Consider the following 18,026-nt stretch of genomic DNA (forward strand, 5'->3'; position numbering starts at 1 on the left):
ACAGAAGACAAAAGGGCAACCGAAGAGAGTGAAGTCAGAGAACCAAAACCTTTGATAATTCTCTGCAGGAGTTTCACATTATGAGTCCCAACACACAGCCGGCTAGAGGAGGACGGGCTCAGAGGCACGTCACACATGGTGGCTCCCAGCATGCATTGCAGCATGAAACTTTTTGTTGATCATTATTAACATGTTGAGATTCATATGCTGATTTCTAATGTCTGTGTGTCTGACTGATGCAGGAGCTCATATTGATGTATATGTCACGGGGTGACTAAATACATCAGTCCCCTGTAGAGCGGAACTAAAATTTGTCGCGACTCCCCCGGAACCTAAACAGTGAAACACCTACACAGCCTGAACCAGCGTAAGCGCCCCGTAAACAGGAATTAATTATCCGAGATCACTGGCAGCTGGGCCCCGAGGTGAGCGAGGGCTGAGAATGAGACACGTTGTCTAAGAGGAGCATAAAAGGAGAGAAGGGCACGGTGAGAGGTGAGGCGCGCAGCACGTGAGCGGCCGTGGCCGCGGTCGCGGCGGGAGGCCGCGGGAGAGAGAGGACGAGAGAGAGACAGACGAGAGAGACAGATGAGAGAGATAGATAAGAGGGCCAGAGAGAACTTCGGCTGGAATGCGGGCGGAGGCCTTGGTACACTGAGGGTCTGTTGAGTTGCAGTTTTATTGTGGAAATGAGCACGAGTGAAACCTTACAGTGTGTGGTGGAAATGTGAGTGTGGGAATTGTTTTTGCTGTTCACTCGCAATCACAGCTGTCTGTTCCTCCCTCTGTCTGAGTCCAGTGAAGAGCCTGCTAATGCTGTGAGTTACACGTGTCTATTCCTCTCTCTGTCTGAGTCCAGTGAAGAGCCTGCTAATGCTGTGAGTTACACGTGTCTATTCCTCTCTCTGTCTGAGTCCAGTGAAGAGCCTGCTAATGCTGTGAGTTACACGTGTCTATTCCTCTCTCTGTCTGAGTCCAGTGAAGAGCCTGCTAATGCTGTGAGTTACACGTGTCTATTCCTCCCTCTGTCTGAGTACAGTGAAGAGCCTGCTAATGCTGTGAGTTACACGTGTCTATTCCTCTCTCTGTCTGAGTCCAGTGAAGAGCCTGCTAATGCTGTGAGTTACACGTGTCTATTCCTCTCTCTGTCTGAGTCCAGTGAAGAGCCTGCTAATGCTGTGAGTTACACGTGTCTATTCCTCTCTCTGTCTGAGTCCAGTGAAGAGCCGGCTAATGCTGTGAGTTACACGTGTCTATTCCTCCCTCTGTCTGAGTCCAGTGAAGAGCCTGCTAATGCTGTGAGTTACACGTGTCTATTCCTCTCTCTGTCTGAGTCCAGTGAAGAGCCTGCTAATGCTGTGAGTTACACGTGTCTATTCCTCTCTCTGTCTGAGTCCAGTGAAGAGCCTGCTAATGCTGTGAGTTACACGTGTCTATTCCTCTCTCTGTCTGAGTCCAGTGAAGAGCCTGCTAATGCTGTGAGTTACACGTGTCTATTCCTCCCTCTGTCTGAGTCCAGTGAAGAGCCTGCTAATGCTGTGAGTTACACGTGTCTATTCCTCCCTCTGTCTGAGTCCAGTGAAGAGCCTGCTAATGCTGTGCCGAGAAACGCGAAGAGAACGCTGAAGAAGAGAATGCGGAAGCTGTGAATTATGTTCATTTCTCTCTCTGTCTGAAGGTGCTGAGAAACGCGAAGAGAACACTGAAGAAGAGAACGCGGACGCTGTGAATTATGTTCATTTCTCTCTCTGTTTGAAGGTGCTGAGAAACGCGAAGAGAACGCTGAAGAGAATGCGGAAGCTGTGGATTATGTCCATTCCTCTCTCTGTCCGAAGGTGCTGAGGAACGCGAAGAGCTCGCTGAAGAAGAGAACGCGGAAGCTGTGGATTATGTCCATTCCTCTGTCCGAAGGTGCTGAGAAACGCGAAGAGAACGCTGAAGAGAACGCGGAAGCTGTGGATTATGTCCATTCCTCTCTCTGTCCGAAGGTGCTGAGGAACGCGAAGAGCTCGCTGAAGAAGAGAATGCGGAAGCTGTGGATTATGTCCATTCCTCTCTCTGTCCGAAGGTGCTGAGAAACGCGAAGAGAACGCTGAAGAAGAGAATGCGGAAGCTGTGGATTATGTCCATTCCTCTCTCTGTCCGAAGGTGCTGAGGAACGCGAAGAGCTCGCTGAAGAAGAGAACGCGGAAGCTGTGGATTATGTCCATTCCTCTGTCCGAAGGTGCTGAGAAACGCGAAGAGAACGCTGAAGAAGAGAATGCGGAAGCTGTGAATTATGTTCATTCCTCTCTCTGTCTGAAGGTGCTGAGAAACGCGAAGAGAACGCTGAAGAGAATGCGGAAGCTGTGGATTATGTCCATTCCTCTCTCTGTCCGAAGGTGCTGAGAAACGCGAAGAGAACGCTGAAGAGGAGAATGCGGAAGCTGTGGATTATGTCCATTCCTCTCTCTGTCCGAAGGTGCTGAGAAACGCGAAGAGAACGCTGAAGAGAATGCGGAAGCTGTGGATTATGTCCATTCCTCTGTCCGAAGGTGCTGAGAAACGCAAAGAGAACGCTGAAGAGAATGCGGAAGCTGTGGATTATGTCCATTCCTCTGTCCGAAAGTGCTGAGAAACGCGAAGAGAACGCTGAAGAGAACGCGGAAGAGAACGCGGAAGCTGTGGATTATGTCCATTCCTCTCTCTGTCTGAAGGTGCTGAGAAACGCGAAGAGAACGCTGAAGAGAATGCGGAAGCTGTGGATTATGTCCATTCCTCTGTCCGAAAGTGCTGAGAAACGCGAAGAGAACGCTGAAGAGAACGCTGAAGAGAATGCGGAAGCTGTGGATTATGTCCATTCCTCTCTCTGTCCGAAGGTGCTGAGGAACGCGAAGAGAACGCTGAAGAGAACGCGGAAGCTGTGGATTATGTCCATTCCTCTCTCTGTCTGAAGGTGCTGAGGAACGCGAAGAGCTCGCTGAAGAAGAGAACGCGGAAGCTGTGGATTATGTCCATTCCTCTGTCTGAAGGTGCTGAGGAACGCGAAGAGCTCGCTGAAGAAGAGAACGCGGAAGCTGTGGATTATGTCCATTCCTCTGTCTGAAGGTGCTGAGGAACGCGAAGAGCTCGCTGAAGAGAACGCGGAAGCTGTGGATTATGTCCATTCCTCTCTCTGTCTGAAGGTGCTGAGGAACGCGAAGAGAACGCTGAAGAGAATGCGGAAGCTGTGGATTATGTCCATTCCTCTCTCTGTCTGAAGGTGCTGAGGAACGCGAAGAGCTCGCTGAAGAAGAGAATGCGGAAGCTGTGGATTATGTCCATTCCTCTCTCTGTCCGAAGGTGCTGAGAAACGCGAAGAGAACGCTGAAGAAGAGAATGCGGAAGCTGTGGATTATGTCCATTCCTCTCTCTGTCCGAAGGTGCTGAGGAACGCGAAGAGCTCGCTGAAGAAGAGAACGCGGAAGCTGTGGATTATGTCCATTCCTCTGTCCGAAGGTGCTGAGAAACGCGAAGAGAACGCTGAAGAAGAGAATGCGGAAGCTGTGAATTATGTTCATTCCTCTCTCTGTCTGAAGGTGCTGAGAAACGCGAAGAGAACGCTGAAGAGAATGCGGAAGCTGTGGATTATGTCCATTCCTCTCTCTGTCCGAAGGTGCTGAGAAACGCGAAGAGAACGCTGAAGAGGAGAATGCGGAAGCTGTGGATTATGTCCATTCCTCTCTCTGTCCGAAGGTGCTGAGAAACGCGAAGAGAACGCTGAAGAGAATGCGGAAGCTGTGGATTATGTCCATTCCTCTGTCCGAAGGTGCTGAGAAACGCAAAGAGAACGCTGAAGAGAATGCGGAAGCTGTGGATTATGTCCATTCCTCTGTCCGAAGGTGCTGAGAAACGCGAAGAGAACGCTGAAGAGAACGCGGAAGAGAACGCGGAAGCTGTGGATTATGTCCATTCCTCTCTCTGTCTGAAGGTGCTGAGAAACGCGAAGAGAACGCTGAAGAGAATGCGGAAGCTGTGGATTATGTCCATTCCTCTCTCTGTCCGAAGGTGCTGAGGAACGCGAAGAGAACGCTGAAGAGAACGCGGAAGCTGTGGATTATGTCCATTCCTCTCTCTGTCTGAAGGTGCTGAGGAACGCGAAGAGCTCGCTGAAGAAGAGAACGCGGAAGCTGTGGATTATGTCCATTCCTCTGTCTGAAGGTGCTGAGAAACGCGAAGAGAACGCTGAAGAGAACGCGGAAGCTGTGGATTATGTCCATTCCTCTGTCTGAAGGTGCTGAGAAACGCGAAGAGAACGCTGAAGAGAACGCGGAAGCTGTGGATTATGTCCATTCCTCTGTCTGAAGGTGCTGAGGAACGCGAAGAGCTCGCTGAAGAGAACGCGGAAGCTGTGGATTATGTCCATTCCTCTCTCTGTCTGAAGGTGCTGAGAAACGCGAAGAGAACGCTGAAGAAGAGAACGCGGACGCTGTGGATTATGTCCATTCCTCCCTCTGTCTGAAGGTGCTGAGAAACGCGAAGAGAACGCTGAAGAGAATGCGGAAGCTGTGGATTATGTTCATTCCTCTCTCTGTCTGAAGGTGCTGAGGAACGCGAAGAGCTCGCTGAAGAAGAGAACGCGGAAGAAGAGAACGCGGACGCTGTGGATTATGTCCATTCCTCTCTCTGTCTGAAGGTGCTGAGAAACGCGAAGAGAACGCTGAAGAGAATGCGTAAGCTGTGGATTATGTCCATTCCTCTCTCTGTCTGAAGGTGCTGAGAAACGCGAAGAGAACGCTGAAGAGAATGCGGAAGCTGTGGATTATGTCCATTCCTCTCTCTGTCCGAAGGTGCTGAGGAACGCGAAGAGCTCGCTGAAGAAGAGAACGCGGAAGCTGTGGATTATGTCCATTCCTCTCTCTGTCTGAAGGTGCTGAGAAACGCGAAGAGAACGCTGAAGAGAATGCGGAAGCTGTGGATTATGTCCATTCCTCTCTCTGTCTGAAGGTGCTGAGGAACGCGAAGAGAACGCTGAAGAAGAGAATGCGGAAGCTGTGGATTAGTCCATTCCTCTCTCTGTCTGAAGGTGCTGAGAAACGCGAAGAGAACGCTGAAGAGAATGCGGAAGCTGTGGATTATGTCCATTCCTCTCTCTGTCTGAAGGTGCTGAGGAACGCGAAGAGAACGCTGAAGAAGAGAACGCGGACGCTGTGGATTATGTCCATTCCTCTCTCTGTCTGAAGGTGCTGAGAAACGCGAAGAGAACGCTGAAGAGAATGCGGAAGCTGTGGATTATGTCCATTCCTCTCTCTGTCCGAAGGTGCTGAGGAACGCGAAGAGAACGCTGAAGAAGAGAATGCGGAAGCTGTGGATTAGTCCATTCCTCTCTCTGTCCGAAGGTGCTGAGGAACGCGAAGAGCTCGCTGAAGAAGAGAACGCGGAAGCTGTGGATTATGTCCATTCCTCTCTCTGTCCAAAGGTGCTGAGAAATGCGAAGAGAACACTGAAGAGAATGCGGAAGCTGTGGATTATGTCCATTCCTCTCTCTGTCCAAAGGTGCTGAGAAATGTGAAGAGATACATGAAGAGAACCTGAACTGAAGAGACTTTTAAGATTGTTTTTATTATTTAATAAAGAGTATATTTATTTTGAATTCTGTGTCCGCCATTTCCTTCGTGTCCACGGCCGGCTCCTCAGGGGCGGCACGCAAGCGAAGGGGTGGGCGGCCCGCTGGCGCTCCACCCCGACCTGTGACATATAACCACAGGGCTGCAATCAATAATATACAATTAATAACACACTTACTTAATCAAAGATTAGAATTAGATCAAATTACTGAATCAGGTCACTAAATGATTATTACATCACCATCACCTGCTCACATTTTGTCTTGTATTATTTATGTTTTTCTTGCAATAACAAATGTGCTTCACAAACACTGTTACAGCAATCAGAGAAAATAAATTATGTTGATAACATGTCAATGATGATCAAAACATGACCAGATCATGTTTTCTCTTGCTATAACAAATGTGCTTTACAAGCACAACGTTGCAGCAGTCAAAGAATAACTAATATTAAAAAAGTCAAGGGTCAAGAGCACAACTAAACACACACTGATCACCATAATGGTGATGTGAAACCAAACATTTTCAATAAAACGTCAACATTTAATTCTCAACAAGAGCTTCTATAGATGTATGCCAGAAATAAAGTCTAACTGGTTAATAATAAGTGCAATAATATGATAAAAATGATTTTGTTTATACAGTTTTATCCTACAGTTTAGGTTTAGTGACTTGCTGTTTTGTGACATCTGGGGTTCATTTTCTACTCAAAATGATCCATCGAATGATACCGTCAATGAACTTGAACAGCAGAAACAAACTGTGTTGCATTATCTCACTGCTATCACTGTAAAGCTGCTTTGAAACAACTATTTAAATAAAGGTGACTTGACTATCCTCATGTGTATTGTGAACCAGATATTGAGGTCTCTGTGTTTGGGTGAGTACAGTGTTACTTCTATTATGTAGATATGGTGTCTGCACTATATCTATTGTATTATTTATATAGAAGTAAAGCATCCAGTTTAAAAGTGTGGTGTAATTCTGTGTTATATTATTGGAGTAAAAAGTATTACAAGCTAAACTTCCACTAAGTACAAATTATTCAACAAACTTTTACTGGCAAAGGTAAAGTTACTTATTTTCTTCGTTAACTTAGTTAAGAGTGTATTTTGTTAAAAGTTTACTTCAAATGTATGCGCGCAAAATAAATATTAAGTACATTTTACTCTTTTTTTTTCAGTGTGTCTGGACGTTAGTTGTAGAGAGATCATAATGCAAGGCAAGCACTGCATATATCTGACCTATTTTTAGCGCCATTCAGTATAGGATTTGACTGTTCATAGTAATGATATACGTGTTATACATCATTTGATTGTGTTAAGGGGGGGTGAAACACTCAGTTTCAGTCAATCTCATGTTAATCTTGAGTACCTTCAGTGTGTCTGGACATTAGTTGTAGAGAGTATTGAACACACACAGTGGGCAGCCATTTTTGCTGCGGCGCACGGGGAGCGATTGGGGGTTCGGTGTCTTGTTCAAGAGCACTTCAGTTGTGTATAACCCTGACTTAATTTCAGGATTAATAATAAGAATTGTATATAGTTTAACTAAATTATAATGTCTATATGATTGTTAACTGAAATATAATGTAAGAGGGAAAAAATAAATAAATGTGAAAGAGGAATAATTTGAATAAGATGTATAATAGACTAATTTGAATAAGATGTATAATAGAATTGACCAATGAGAGAAGACTGAGAAACTCTGCCCTGCTGAGTCAGTAGAAGCTGATCTAACGAAGCAACTAATGCAGAGCAATAAGCAAGAGCAAGTATTATATACAAAGAAGGAAATATATATTTGTAAACTGTTGATTTTGTCTAAAAACTTTTGGATTTCATGAAGAGACCGTTATGTTGAAAGAATCCAGTTAATTTTTATGTTCGTGTGGATGTAAATCTTGAAGTATATAGTGTGGAAAATACTGGATGTGGTAAGGTTTTTTTTTTTAATTCACCGGAAAGTTCCATTGATGGCGATGACCCAATCCAACACTAGGAGAAGAGGAGAAAATTATCAAGAGGACAACAGAACAAACTGAAATAAAGTTTGTTCACAAATCTGTTTTTATAACAGTAAAATCTCTTTTCATCTAGTCAATGTTATATTGTGTCAAGTTTATCAACATATAACTGATAAAAAAAAACGTAGACCCGACTACATTGGTATTTAAATATAAGCTTATGTTGAACTTTATTCTTGTATAAACAGACGCTATATTAAGCAGTACTACAGTGTAGGCTGCATAACGTATTAAATAAGTATCTGAAGCGTCTGTGTATTTGACAAATATAGCATTTATTTCACTTCAGCTGTTGGTAAAGTATGCAAACACAGCGCTAGCGTCACTACAAGAAGCAGAAAGTGTCTGACTTCACGTCTCAGTTTTCAGCTCCTGAACGGTCGGTTACATCCAGCCGCAGCCGATGTCCAACACACCTTACACCACAACTATAGACCTTATGTAGCCCTGCACCTTTTCAGCGCTGCGCTTGTTGTCTTTTGTCTTCCGGTTTGTATTTCCACAGCGATCTTAAGAATTTATGAATGAACTGCCCGTTTTAAGATCTTCCCAGTCTACTGACTTTTGTTAAGATATCTGCTTTAAACATTACAATGCTCGTGATAACTTTCGTTAACTCTACAAAAAGTAAATCCACTTCACCAGCTAATTACTCTTCCACAGCGATGCCACAGATACACAGAGCTGCCGCTAAAACGGAAGTTCAAAGACAATATTCTGAAGATGCTGGTCACTTGTTTCTCTGGCGCATAATGTCTATAACAGCACAGAAGAACAATCGTTGGAATCACTTTTAGAACGATTTTGTTTCAAGCTGATGAATGATAAAAACATTGACAACCTACACAAAACCGTCCCGTTTTCTTCTGTCATGTCAAACTAGCAAATAACAATTAAGCTTGCTTAGGCTTCTTATACTACTGGTTATGAGGGACAAAACTGTATGAAATTGTATGTCAGATTTAAGAAGAAACGTTATGAATGAAACTTACTTGATCCTAACAAAGAGAATACGCTTAAATAATATACTGGTCAGTACATGTCAAGCTTTTCTTGTGATTTTTGCCATCCGTCATGTGTACAGATCAGGGCCGGAGTGGGGCCACTTTTCAGCCCAGGAGTTTCAGGCCCAAGACCGGCCCACTTGTTCCATGGTGGAATTCCAAATTAGCACTTTTTCCAAATTGGATAAATGAAGCAACAGTTCAGCTCGTACTATTGTGTAGTTTGTAATGGTTCAACAAATAATGTTAAGGTTAAATAATAATTCACTTAGACTTTATAAGAAGCAATTGCGACTTTGTTTCACACAATTCTGACTTTATATCTCGCAATTCTGACTTTATATTTCGCAATTCTGACTTTATAACACGCAATTCTGACCATATCTCGCAATGCTGACTTTATATCACACAATTCTGACTATCTCGCAATTCTGACTTTAAAAGAAGCAATTGCAACTTTATTTCACGCAGTTCTGACTTTATATCTTGCAATTTCTGACTATGAGAAGCAATTGCGACTTTATTTCACACAATTCTGACTTTATATGTCGCAATTCTGACTTTATAACACGCAATTGCGACTTTATTTCACACAATTCTGACTTTATATATCGCAATTCTGACTTTATAACACGCAATTGCGACTTTATATCACGAAACTCTGACCATATCTCGCAATGCTGACTTTATAAAGGCCTCATTATACTTCTGCATCGGACCTACGCCGGAGTCTATACGCCGTAGGCAACGTGTTGGTTTTAATTTATACTTCTGCGTCGTTGTCCGCGTTGACGCGCACCTAGGGAGCATGTACACAGACATAAAATCCCTCTCTACTCAAACTTTTCGCTTTGCAGAAGCTTCAGAGATGGGCAACAATTAGCCAGAAACCAAATATCCTGGCTACACATTAGTGAGTGAAGACGAGCAGATGATCCTGGTGAAAAATGAAGGTGGAGATCAGTTTGTCATTAAAAAGTTCAGTGTTGGCCAGGTAAGACGGACACAAAGGTTAACATTATAATTAAAAAAAAAATATTAAATGGAAAGAGAGATTCTGATATGTGTCTGTCTGTTTTTAGGAAAATGTATTAAACTCTTTCCTACAACTCAGTCATCCACACATCGTCCATCACAAGGAAGTCATCGGAGGTTGAAAGAAACTTAATATTCTTCATATTCTGTTAGCTATAGGAGTATATTTATTCTCACTTAATATTTGTAAATCATTAAAGTGTTGAATGAATCTGCTTTCAGATTGTGACTGTTTGTATCTTGTACTGGAGCACTGTGAGGGTGGAGATCTCGTTCAGAATATCAAACGCAAAATAGAGGCCGCAGAATCATTTGAGAATGAGGTATGATTGTCAGGGTCAAATTTAAATCGTGTAATATTTTATTGATATCAAACTGTATAAATAACTGCTGTCCCCATGACTCAAAGCATTTGAGTCAACAAACAATGGTAGTCAATCTTTTCATGCATATAAAATGTAATAGGATGTCAATAATCTTGTAAATATATAACCCACAATACTATTCCTACAACAGGTGGGTAGTTCATCCTGTTTGTAAACTCAGTAGTAGCAATCTAATATAAAAATAATAATAATAATAATAATAATAATAATAATAATAATATGAAAGTGTGTATACATACTTAAAATCTATTAATACAGCCTAATAAAGAAACGTATCCAAATAATCCATACAATTTGCAATGGTCTAAATAGTGATGTATAATGTTCTGTTTATGTGAATTAAAGGGCACCTATTATGCAAAATTCACTTTTACATGGTGTTTGAACATAAATGTGTGTTGGCAGTGTGTGAGCAAAACCACCCTAGAATGATAAAAATCCACCCAGTAGTTTTTTTACTATCTCAATAAATCATAAGCACTGTCTCAGAACGCCCTGTTCTAAGATTGCCCTCACTGTGACGTAGAATTGCGCTAAGCCCCACCGACGTGTTTGATTGACATCTGGTTTTGGCATAGACCCCGCCCTCGGTGATCTGCATCCTCCATTGTTTTCAACAACAGCCGGTAATGTCTCCTAAGAAGTGTGTTGTGGGATGTAAGAATGGACATACTAGTCTTCACTGACATCAGAGCCACTGAAAACGCAGCGGATGGATTTTATTTATGAAGAAAAGGCACCACTTAAACTTCCTAAATACGAGATTCATTTTCTGACTGACTGTTTAGTGAACGAGGGTCAAAGTTAATCCTCAAGTGTGGATCGTTGCCTACAGTTCGCGATCCAACGTCACCTCCAGAAAAAGTAAGTGTATTTTATGATTTTTGAGCAAATAGTTATTTCAATCGATGTCAGCAAGTTCAACAACAAATGCGTCTAAAGCTATTTATTGTCGTCGTCATAGGATGTCTCAAACAACGTCAGACAGTTTTATGTCACGTAGGTATTTTTTTGCAGCCTTTACAAATGTAAATAAATTAAGGTCTGCTCTATCTCCATAGACAGTAGGCTATTAACGTCTATCTCCCTCCCCTTAAGAAATAAATAAAAAAAAAATCGTTTGTACTTCACAGTAGTGTGTGTGTGTGTGTGTAGTTTCAAAAAATTGCGCGAACATTATCACAGTTCGTGTGTGTGTGTGTGTGTGTGTGTGTGTTGCACATCCATAATGGCAAAAGGGACGCGATTAAAACTTTGTAAGTACAGAAATGTATCAAATAACCATTCCGAGACGTTTAGTCCATTCTCATTCGTGTTTATTCTGTGCCGGAGTCTCTTCATCATCTAGGTCCAGCAGCAGGGCGGGGATATGCAGCTCATTTACATTTAAAGTGGTACACACAAAACAGCTCTTTTTAAAACAGGCCCCAAAAATGACATTTTCAAATGGTTATAATAAATTAACTGTGGCGTATTTTGTGCTGAAACTTCACAAATGCATTCTGGGGACACCCAAGACCAATATTACATCTTCTAAAAAGGGGCATAATAGGTGCCCTTTAAGAAAAAGAAATGTCACTGTGTCACCATACTTGTATAACAAAAAATACAAAACTATTGCAAACACTTCTGATTTGACATTTTATCAATTTACAGATTCTGGACTGGACTGTGAAGATAAGCATGGCATTAAAGTACCTGCATGATCAACAGATTCAACATAAAAACCTGCAGCCCAAGGTACGAATGCAAATCAGATAATATATGGTCTGAAATGTTGCATGTTTCAACCACAGATGTTCATTATGGAGCTCTATTGTCATTTAATCTTAGATAAAATATTTGGAGTTTCTCTGCAATTATTAGATTTTATTTCAGACATGGTCACAACATATCTAGAGGCTCTATCGATTTGAATTTGACGGATATTATTGCAAGCCACTCATTCCCACCATCCTTATCAACTTGTCAAATATGTGTTTTCTCATGACAGAGCATATTTTTCACTGCATGTGGAACCGTTCGTCTTGGAGAGTTTGGGGAGATTAATGAATGGTAACTCTTCAAAACCAAATGCAAAATAGTCCATATGTGCAAACATAATGTTCTTTACCATATATTTCTGTTTTTATTAGGTCCAGTGATGCACAAACAGCAGAAACTGAAGATCTCTCATATATTGCACCGGAGAATTTGAGTGGCAAACCTTATGATGCGAAATCGTAATAAGCATTACATTAGCAAAGTTGACTATTTATATTTCCATATCCGAACCCCAAAAACTAAAGCCTTTATAAAATTCGCTTTTTTACAGTGAAATCTGGAGGTTGGGATGTGTCATCTAAGAGCTCTGCATGCTGAAGTGTGCTGTAAGATCATTGGTTTAGTTTAACGCTTTGTATAACTAAATACACACTGAGTTTGTAAGATATTGCAGAGATTTAATTGAAAGAATTTATAAATTCCAACACTGTTATATTGGTGATAATTCATACAAGTTATCCAGTTGGAAAAATATATAAACAATATTCTGACTCAAAAAATGTATTATAAGGTCCATCCATGCTAAGAACGATAACGTCTCGGTTACGTATGTAACCCTCGTTCCCTCGTATTCGTTCGTAGTCGGACGTACCGTACTGATTGGGATCACGCTTAGAGAGCCTATCATCTTCGAGTATTGAAAAAAATGAGCCAATGCACATTGGCGTGTGAGATTTGCATCTCGCGCTCCGCCCCGCAGCGCGGGTATAAATGCGGAAGCGTATGCCCGCACCACTTGTTTTTCACTGAGGAGCCGAGTGGAGCCTAGAGTCAGCGGTGATCCAGCAATAGTGGCGACGAGACTACGTCTCCGTTCCCTCCTTCAGGGAACAAGGGTTACATACGTAACTGACCCACTCAGTGGAGGTTACACATATGGACTGGGCGTTTCAGGTTCCACTTCAGGTTCAGGTTCACAACAGGTTCCACTTCAGGGCGTAAGCATGCCTCGTAGAGGGTGCTCTCGGCGAAGTGATGGTGTCTACGCCAGCTTGTGGTAGATCACCTAGAACCTCCGCGTCCCATCCAGGGATCAGATATGGAGTTTCCAGAGGTCTGGACGCGGGTGCCATACGGTGCCCCGTCCCTGAGAGATAAGGTCCTCCCTCAGAGGAATGGGCCAGGGAGGGGCTGTCGAGAGGAGCATCAGTTCGGGGAACCAGGTCCGGTTGGGCCAATAAGGGGCAACTAGCAAGACCTGCTCCTCTTCCTCCCTGACTTTGCACAGTGTCTGCGACGGGAGCGTAGACCACCTTGATGGTTGATGGATGCAATGGTCACATTGTTGTCCGTACGGACCAGTACATGCTTGTCGAGCAGCGGCGTTTTGAGGCGTCTCAGAGCAAGATGTACTGCTAGCAACTCGAGGCAGTTGATACGCCAATGCAGTTGGGGGCCCGCCCAGACCCCCGCTACTGCATGCCCATTGTACATGGCCCCCCAGCCAGTGTTGGAGGCATCTGTGGAGACCACAGCATACCTGGACACTTGTTCTAGGAGCACTCCGGCCCAGAGAAACGAAGGGTCTGACCACGGGCTGAGGGTTATGCCCTAGGAGCCTCTGAAAAAGTATGTTTTTTCACACACGGCACAGTAGGTCTCCTCTGGGATTGGCCAGAGGGGGGCGCTAGAGCTGGGCACGGGAATGGGGACTCCACCTTCAAGAATGAAGGCGAGTCTCGATCTCAACACCGAGATAGTCATGTTCCCGCAATGGGAACATGAACCATCCACAAAAGCTGCTTCAGCGTGCTGTAAGCACAAACATGTGATGCATCTGTTGTGACCGTCAGCTGGGGACAGGGAACGACCACATCCAGAAATGCACGGGTGGAATGGCATCTTGAAAAAGAGGCAGACACACCCGTGTTGCTCTTTCAGGAAACAGTGCTCTCAACCAGTGCCGGAGCACACAGGGGAATGACCGCGGCAACGCTGACAGGAGATGGTGCAGCCTGTACCAGTGAAGCACTCACCCTCTTCACTCTCTAACTAACCGTCAGAACAAACAAACACAGAGAATGCTGTTAAAACAGCAGTGGAGAGCTCAGAGCGCTCGCGATCACCGCTGCACTCGCGCTGTAAACACACCAGCACCGGGAGAGACTTCCGGAGGAAGCACCGATACACTCGCTCGTTGAAAACACTTCAACACTCTTCAGAGACATCGACATCCGATTGTCTCCGAAGTGAAAGACGAGTGGTGCGTGCATCCGCTTCCGCATTTATACCCACGCTGCGGGGCGGAGCGCAATATGCATTGGCTCGTTTTTTGAATACTCGAAGATGACAGGCTGATATTGTTTCTCTGTGTTGTTATCTGTTATTCTTTTATATTTAAAACTATATCTTTAAAGTTATCGTCCTTGGTGTGAATGGGTCTTTACTCTTATTGAGACAAATCAATCAGCCTTTCATCACATTTTCAAACCAATATAATAAATGCAATTATTTTAGCTGGTTTATTAACCAAAATATTGTTTATAAAAAGAAACAAATACCCTAAGTGAACATATCTGGATTATATATTCTGTATAATGTATCAATAATCTATACAATATAATAAGCTATATAATAATAATCCTATGTTTCTAATTTATGATACGTTTGAAAACTTTAGTACACAGCACTTGTCTCTTCTGGTGTGCATCTAATATACGCCAGATATTAATTTGAAAGCTATTGAATGGCTTCACATGATTTATAGAAACAAATACAATAGCACACAAATCCAATGGACAACTTTTGTGTTTAGTCACTTTATATGTAGACCTACAGTATATGGAAAAGGTTTTTGTTCTAAATTTTGTTCTGCACATGTTGTGTTCATATTGCAGTTTCAATGCTATAATACATATTTCAAACGTGAACATTGGGGTTTGGGTTAGATTGTGGTTTAGCAGGGATTATTGATTTGAAATTGTGTTGGTTCAAAAGTATAGGTTGTTTTGTCTCAATTGGCGTAAAAGTTGTATGTTGTAATTTTCACGATTGCAACTGGTTAACTGGTTAATATTTTAATTCCATTTAGTTTACCGCAAAAAGCACAGTTGAGATTATTATAAAGATACTCACCTGCTCCTATGAAGCTCTTCCTGAGACCTTGTCTGAGGACCTTCGTCAGCTGGTAATCGACACACTTCAGACCGATCCAGCGAACCGCCCGTCTGTCAGTGAAATCCTGACCAGGCCTTTCATCATTAAACACCTTCATAAAATGGTGAGTTAGCTTTTATTTTTACATTTTACTATACAAAAACAGGTTTTATGAAATGATAAAGTAACAATGTTTTGGAAATTGGCATGGATTTTAACCAAATGAACTGAGATTTTATATATTTGTTCAGAGCATACAAACTATTGGAGACCTTTACAAGACTCTAGATGTACTGAGAGAGTTGGCAGATGGTCCACTTCAACACAACCGTCAGCAGTCTGACAGGAGGTGTAGTGGGATTGGCTGGAGGAATCACATCTGTAGTTGGGCTTATTCTGGCTCCGTTCACTCTCGGAGCTTCTCTGATAGTAACAGGAGTGGGAGTCGGTGTAGCTGTAGCTGGTGGAGTAACATCTGGTGTGAGCAACATAACAAACATGGTTAACCAGCAAACAAACCGACAAAAGATCAAAATGATGATAACAGAGTTCCAAGAAAAAATTACCTCCACAATTTGCTGTATCCAAAACATCCAAATAGCAGTGGAAAATTTAGAAAAAGAGTTTTCCACAAGCAATGGGTTGTTTCCCAATGCAGAACCCGGGGTCAATGCTGGAGCTCGACTTGGACGAGGACTGGGAGGAATTCCAGAGCTTCTCCGGTTAATTGAAGTTGTAAATGTTGGGAAAGTTGCAGCTCAGGCTGCGAGAGTCGTCCGTGTGGCTGAAACAGCTACAGGAGTTTTATCTGCACTTTTTGTAGCTGTTGACGTCTTCTTTGTTTTTCTCGACTCCAGAGAAATCCACAAACTCCGCCAAGATTACACTTTAAGAGAGAGTCAAGAATCAAGATCCACCAGCAACCAAACCACTGGGTCGAATGAGAAGACGTCAAATAACAGCGACACAACAAATCTGCTGCCCTCAGACACTCAACAAGCAGAAGAGCTGAAGTCTGAGACCATGAAATTTGTCACAAAAATAAAGGAGACAACAGAGGAGCTTCAAGCGATCCTGGATACACTACGAGACGCAATGCACCCAAACTGAGAAACACTTCTAACTAATAATTATCAGAGCTGGCAGTTTGTAATGATCAGTATTCTTTGTATTCTCAGTATATGTATTATAGCAAACGTTAGGTAATGGTCCATATTAGGGTTTTCATAATGAAGTCACTAAATCAATATCGCTAGTTAGGATAATGCTCAAAGAAAATTTAGGAAGCAAAAAAAGGAGCATTTTCACTCCTAATTAATTATGTCAAGAATGTACATCGGGGCGTGGCCTTTATCTACATGATGTTTTGAAAATGTAAACTTTTCTTGTTTTTGAGTCTTTGTGAGTAGCTGCTAAATGTAATTTTTCTTTCTACTGTGTTTGTATAATGCACTTGAACTGAAATAATCACATAAATGTGAACATTGATGTGTTGGTTTTGATTGAGGATTAAACAGAGTGAAACCTGATTGGCCTATCAAACCCATTGTAATGTGTCTTTAGGCTTCTTTAATGAGCAGGTCTGACGAGATTTTGGTGTTAGACAGACACTGGCGATCGCTGAATAAAAAACTTAAATTCAGGTGTGGTCTTGGAATAATTATAACCAGAAAGAAATGTGCCACTTCATCTGAATGTGTACAGAAAAAAAAAAAACAAGTACAAACTAATAAAGGTTTGACTTTGAAATAGAAATCATACCCTGGCATACAATATCAAGCTAAAATTATACCCAAAAACACAATGTCATGCAAAATTATGATCCACTTCACAGGACAAAACATTTATTCATTTTGACTCTTTTATCCAAAGCGACTTAGAAATGAGGAATACATTCACATAATACTTACCTTTTATACTACAGTTGAATCAGATTGAATGCATTAATCTGCTCTTCTGGTAAATAGAGTTCGTCAGCTCCAGTTTGTATCCAGCCTCTCATGGAAACTTCAGATGCCCCAACACCCGTGAAGAGACGACTCAACGCTGGCGATATGTTATGCCCTGAATTAATACATGATTAACTAACTGTATTTTTCTATGTACATCTCTGAAATGCACTTTCTGTAAAGCTGCTTTGAAACAATATGTATTGTGAAAAGCGCTATACAAATAAATTTGAATTGAATTGAATACAGTAAGCAATTTATTGTGAAGAGGCAAATAAACACAAGAAGTGCTCAAAAGACAAAGTTTTAGACATTGATTTGAGTAAGCTAGAATAGGGAGATCGTAAATGGGTTCGTTCCACAAGCAAGTGTGACCGGTCTTCGTTCAGCTCTGCGTTGTGTTGGTCGATGAACGAGACCGGGCAGCAGAAATTTATCAGGCCAGATTTTATTCTGCATGAATAAAAATAATTTTAAGAACAAGCTCGAGTCTGTGGCCTTCTCTCACAATTCAGCCTCTCTCTTAAGTTGCAGAACTGAAACATTTTACACTTTTGACATCTTTATAAACATGTATTTCAGTTTCTCATATAATCAAATCGTGTTTGTTCAACATTTTTAATTAAAAAATTAAGCATTTTACATAAACTCAAAACAATATTAACAGAAGAATGAAAGAAAACAAACCTGCATGAATAAAAATAATTTAAAGAACAAGCTCGAGTCTGTGGCCTTCTCTCACAATTCAGCCTGCCAGTGAAAGGCATTATTTTAGCCAACAGAGCTTGCACACTCATGCTTAATGAATTCTCTCCGAAAATACATGTTATAACTCATCACATCATTCACACAAACTTCATACATGTTTGAATAAGATTAAAGTGCATTTTAGAACACAATTA

At 42.1% G+C, this 18,026-nt stretch overlaps 1 protein-coding gene and 1 long non-coding RNA gene across 2 annotated transcripts; both read left to right on the forward strand.

The window, feature by feature from the left end:
* The first annotated feature begins 338 nt into the window (after nt 1–338).
* On the forward strand, nt 339–5,714 carry LOC307156562. Its single transcript, XR_013820736.1, has 3 exons — nt 339–938; nt 1,400–1,882; nt 5,480–5,714. It is a non-coding gene; the product is annotated as an uncharacterized lncRNA (long non-coding RNA).
* A 3,756-nt stretch (nt 5,715–9,470) lies between these two features.
* On the forward strand, nt 9,471–16,909 carry LOC307155357 (serine/threonine-protein kinase Nek1-like). Its single transcript, XM_079865963.1, has 9 exons — nt 9,471–9,609; nt 9,698–9,767; nt 9,873–9,973; nt 11,693–11,776; nt 12,030–12,091; nt 12,172–12,258; nt 12,351–12,405; nt 15,111–15,299; nt 15,427–16,909. The coding sequence occupies exons 1-7, from the start codon at nt 9,547–9,549 to the stop codon at nt 12,379–12,381; spliced, it is 498 nt and encodes a 165-aa protein (XP_079722089.1). The 5' UTR covers nt 9,471–9,546; the 3' UTR covers nt 12,382–12,405; nt 15,111–15,299; nt 15,427–16,909.
* Nucleotides 16,910–18,026: the final 1,117 nt, after the last annotated feature.

This window comes from Squalius cephalus (assembly GCF_949319135.1).
Source record: "Squalius cephalus genome assembly, chromosome: 3".
Classification (NCBI taxonomy): domain Eukaryota; kingdom Metazoa; phylum Chordata; class Actinopteri; order Cypriniformes; family Leuciscidae; genus Squalius; species Squalius cephalus.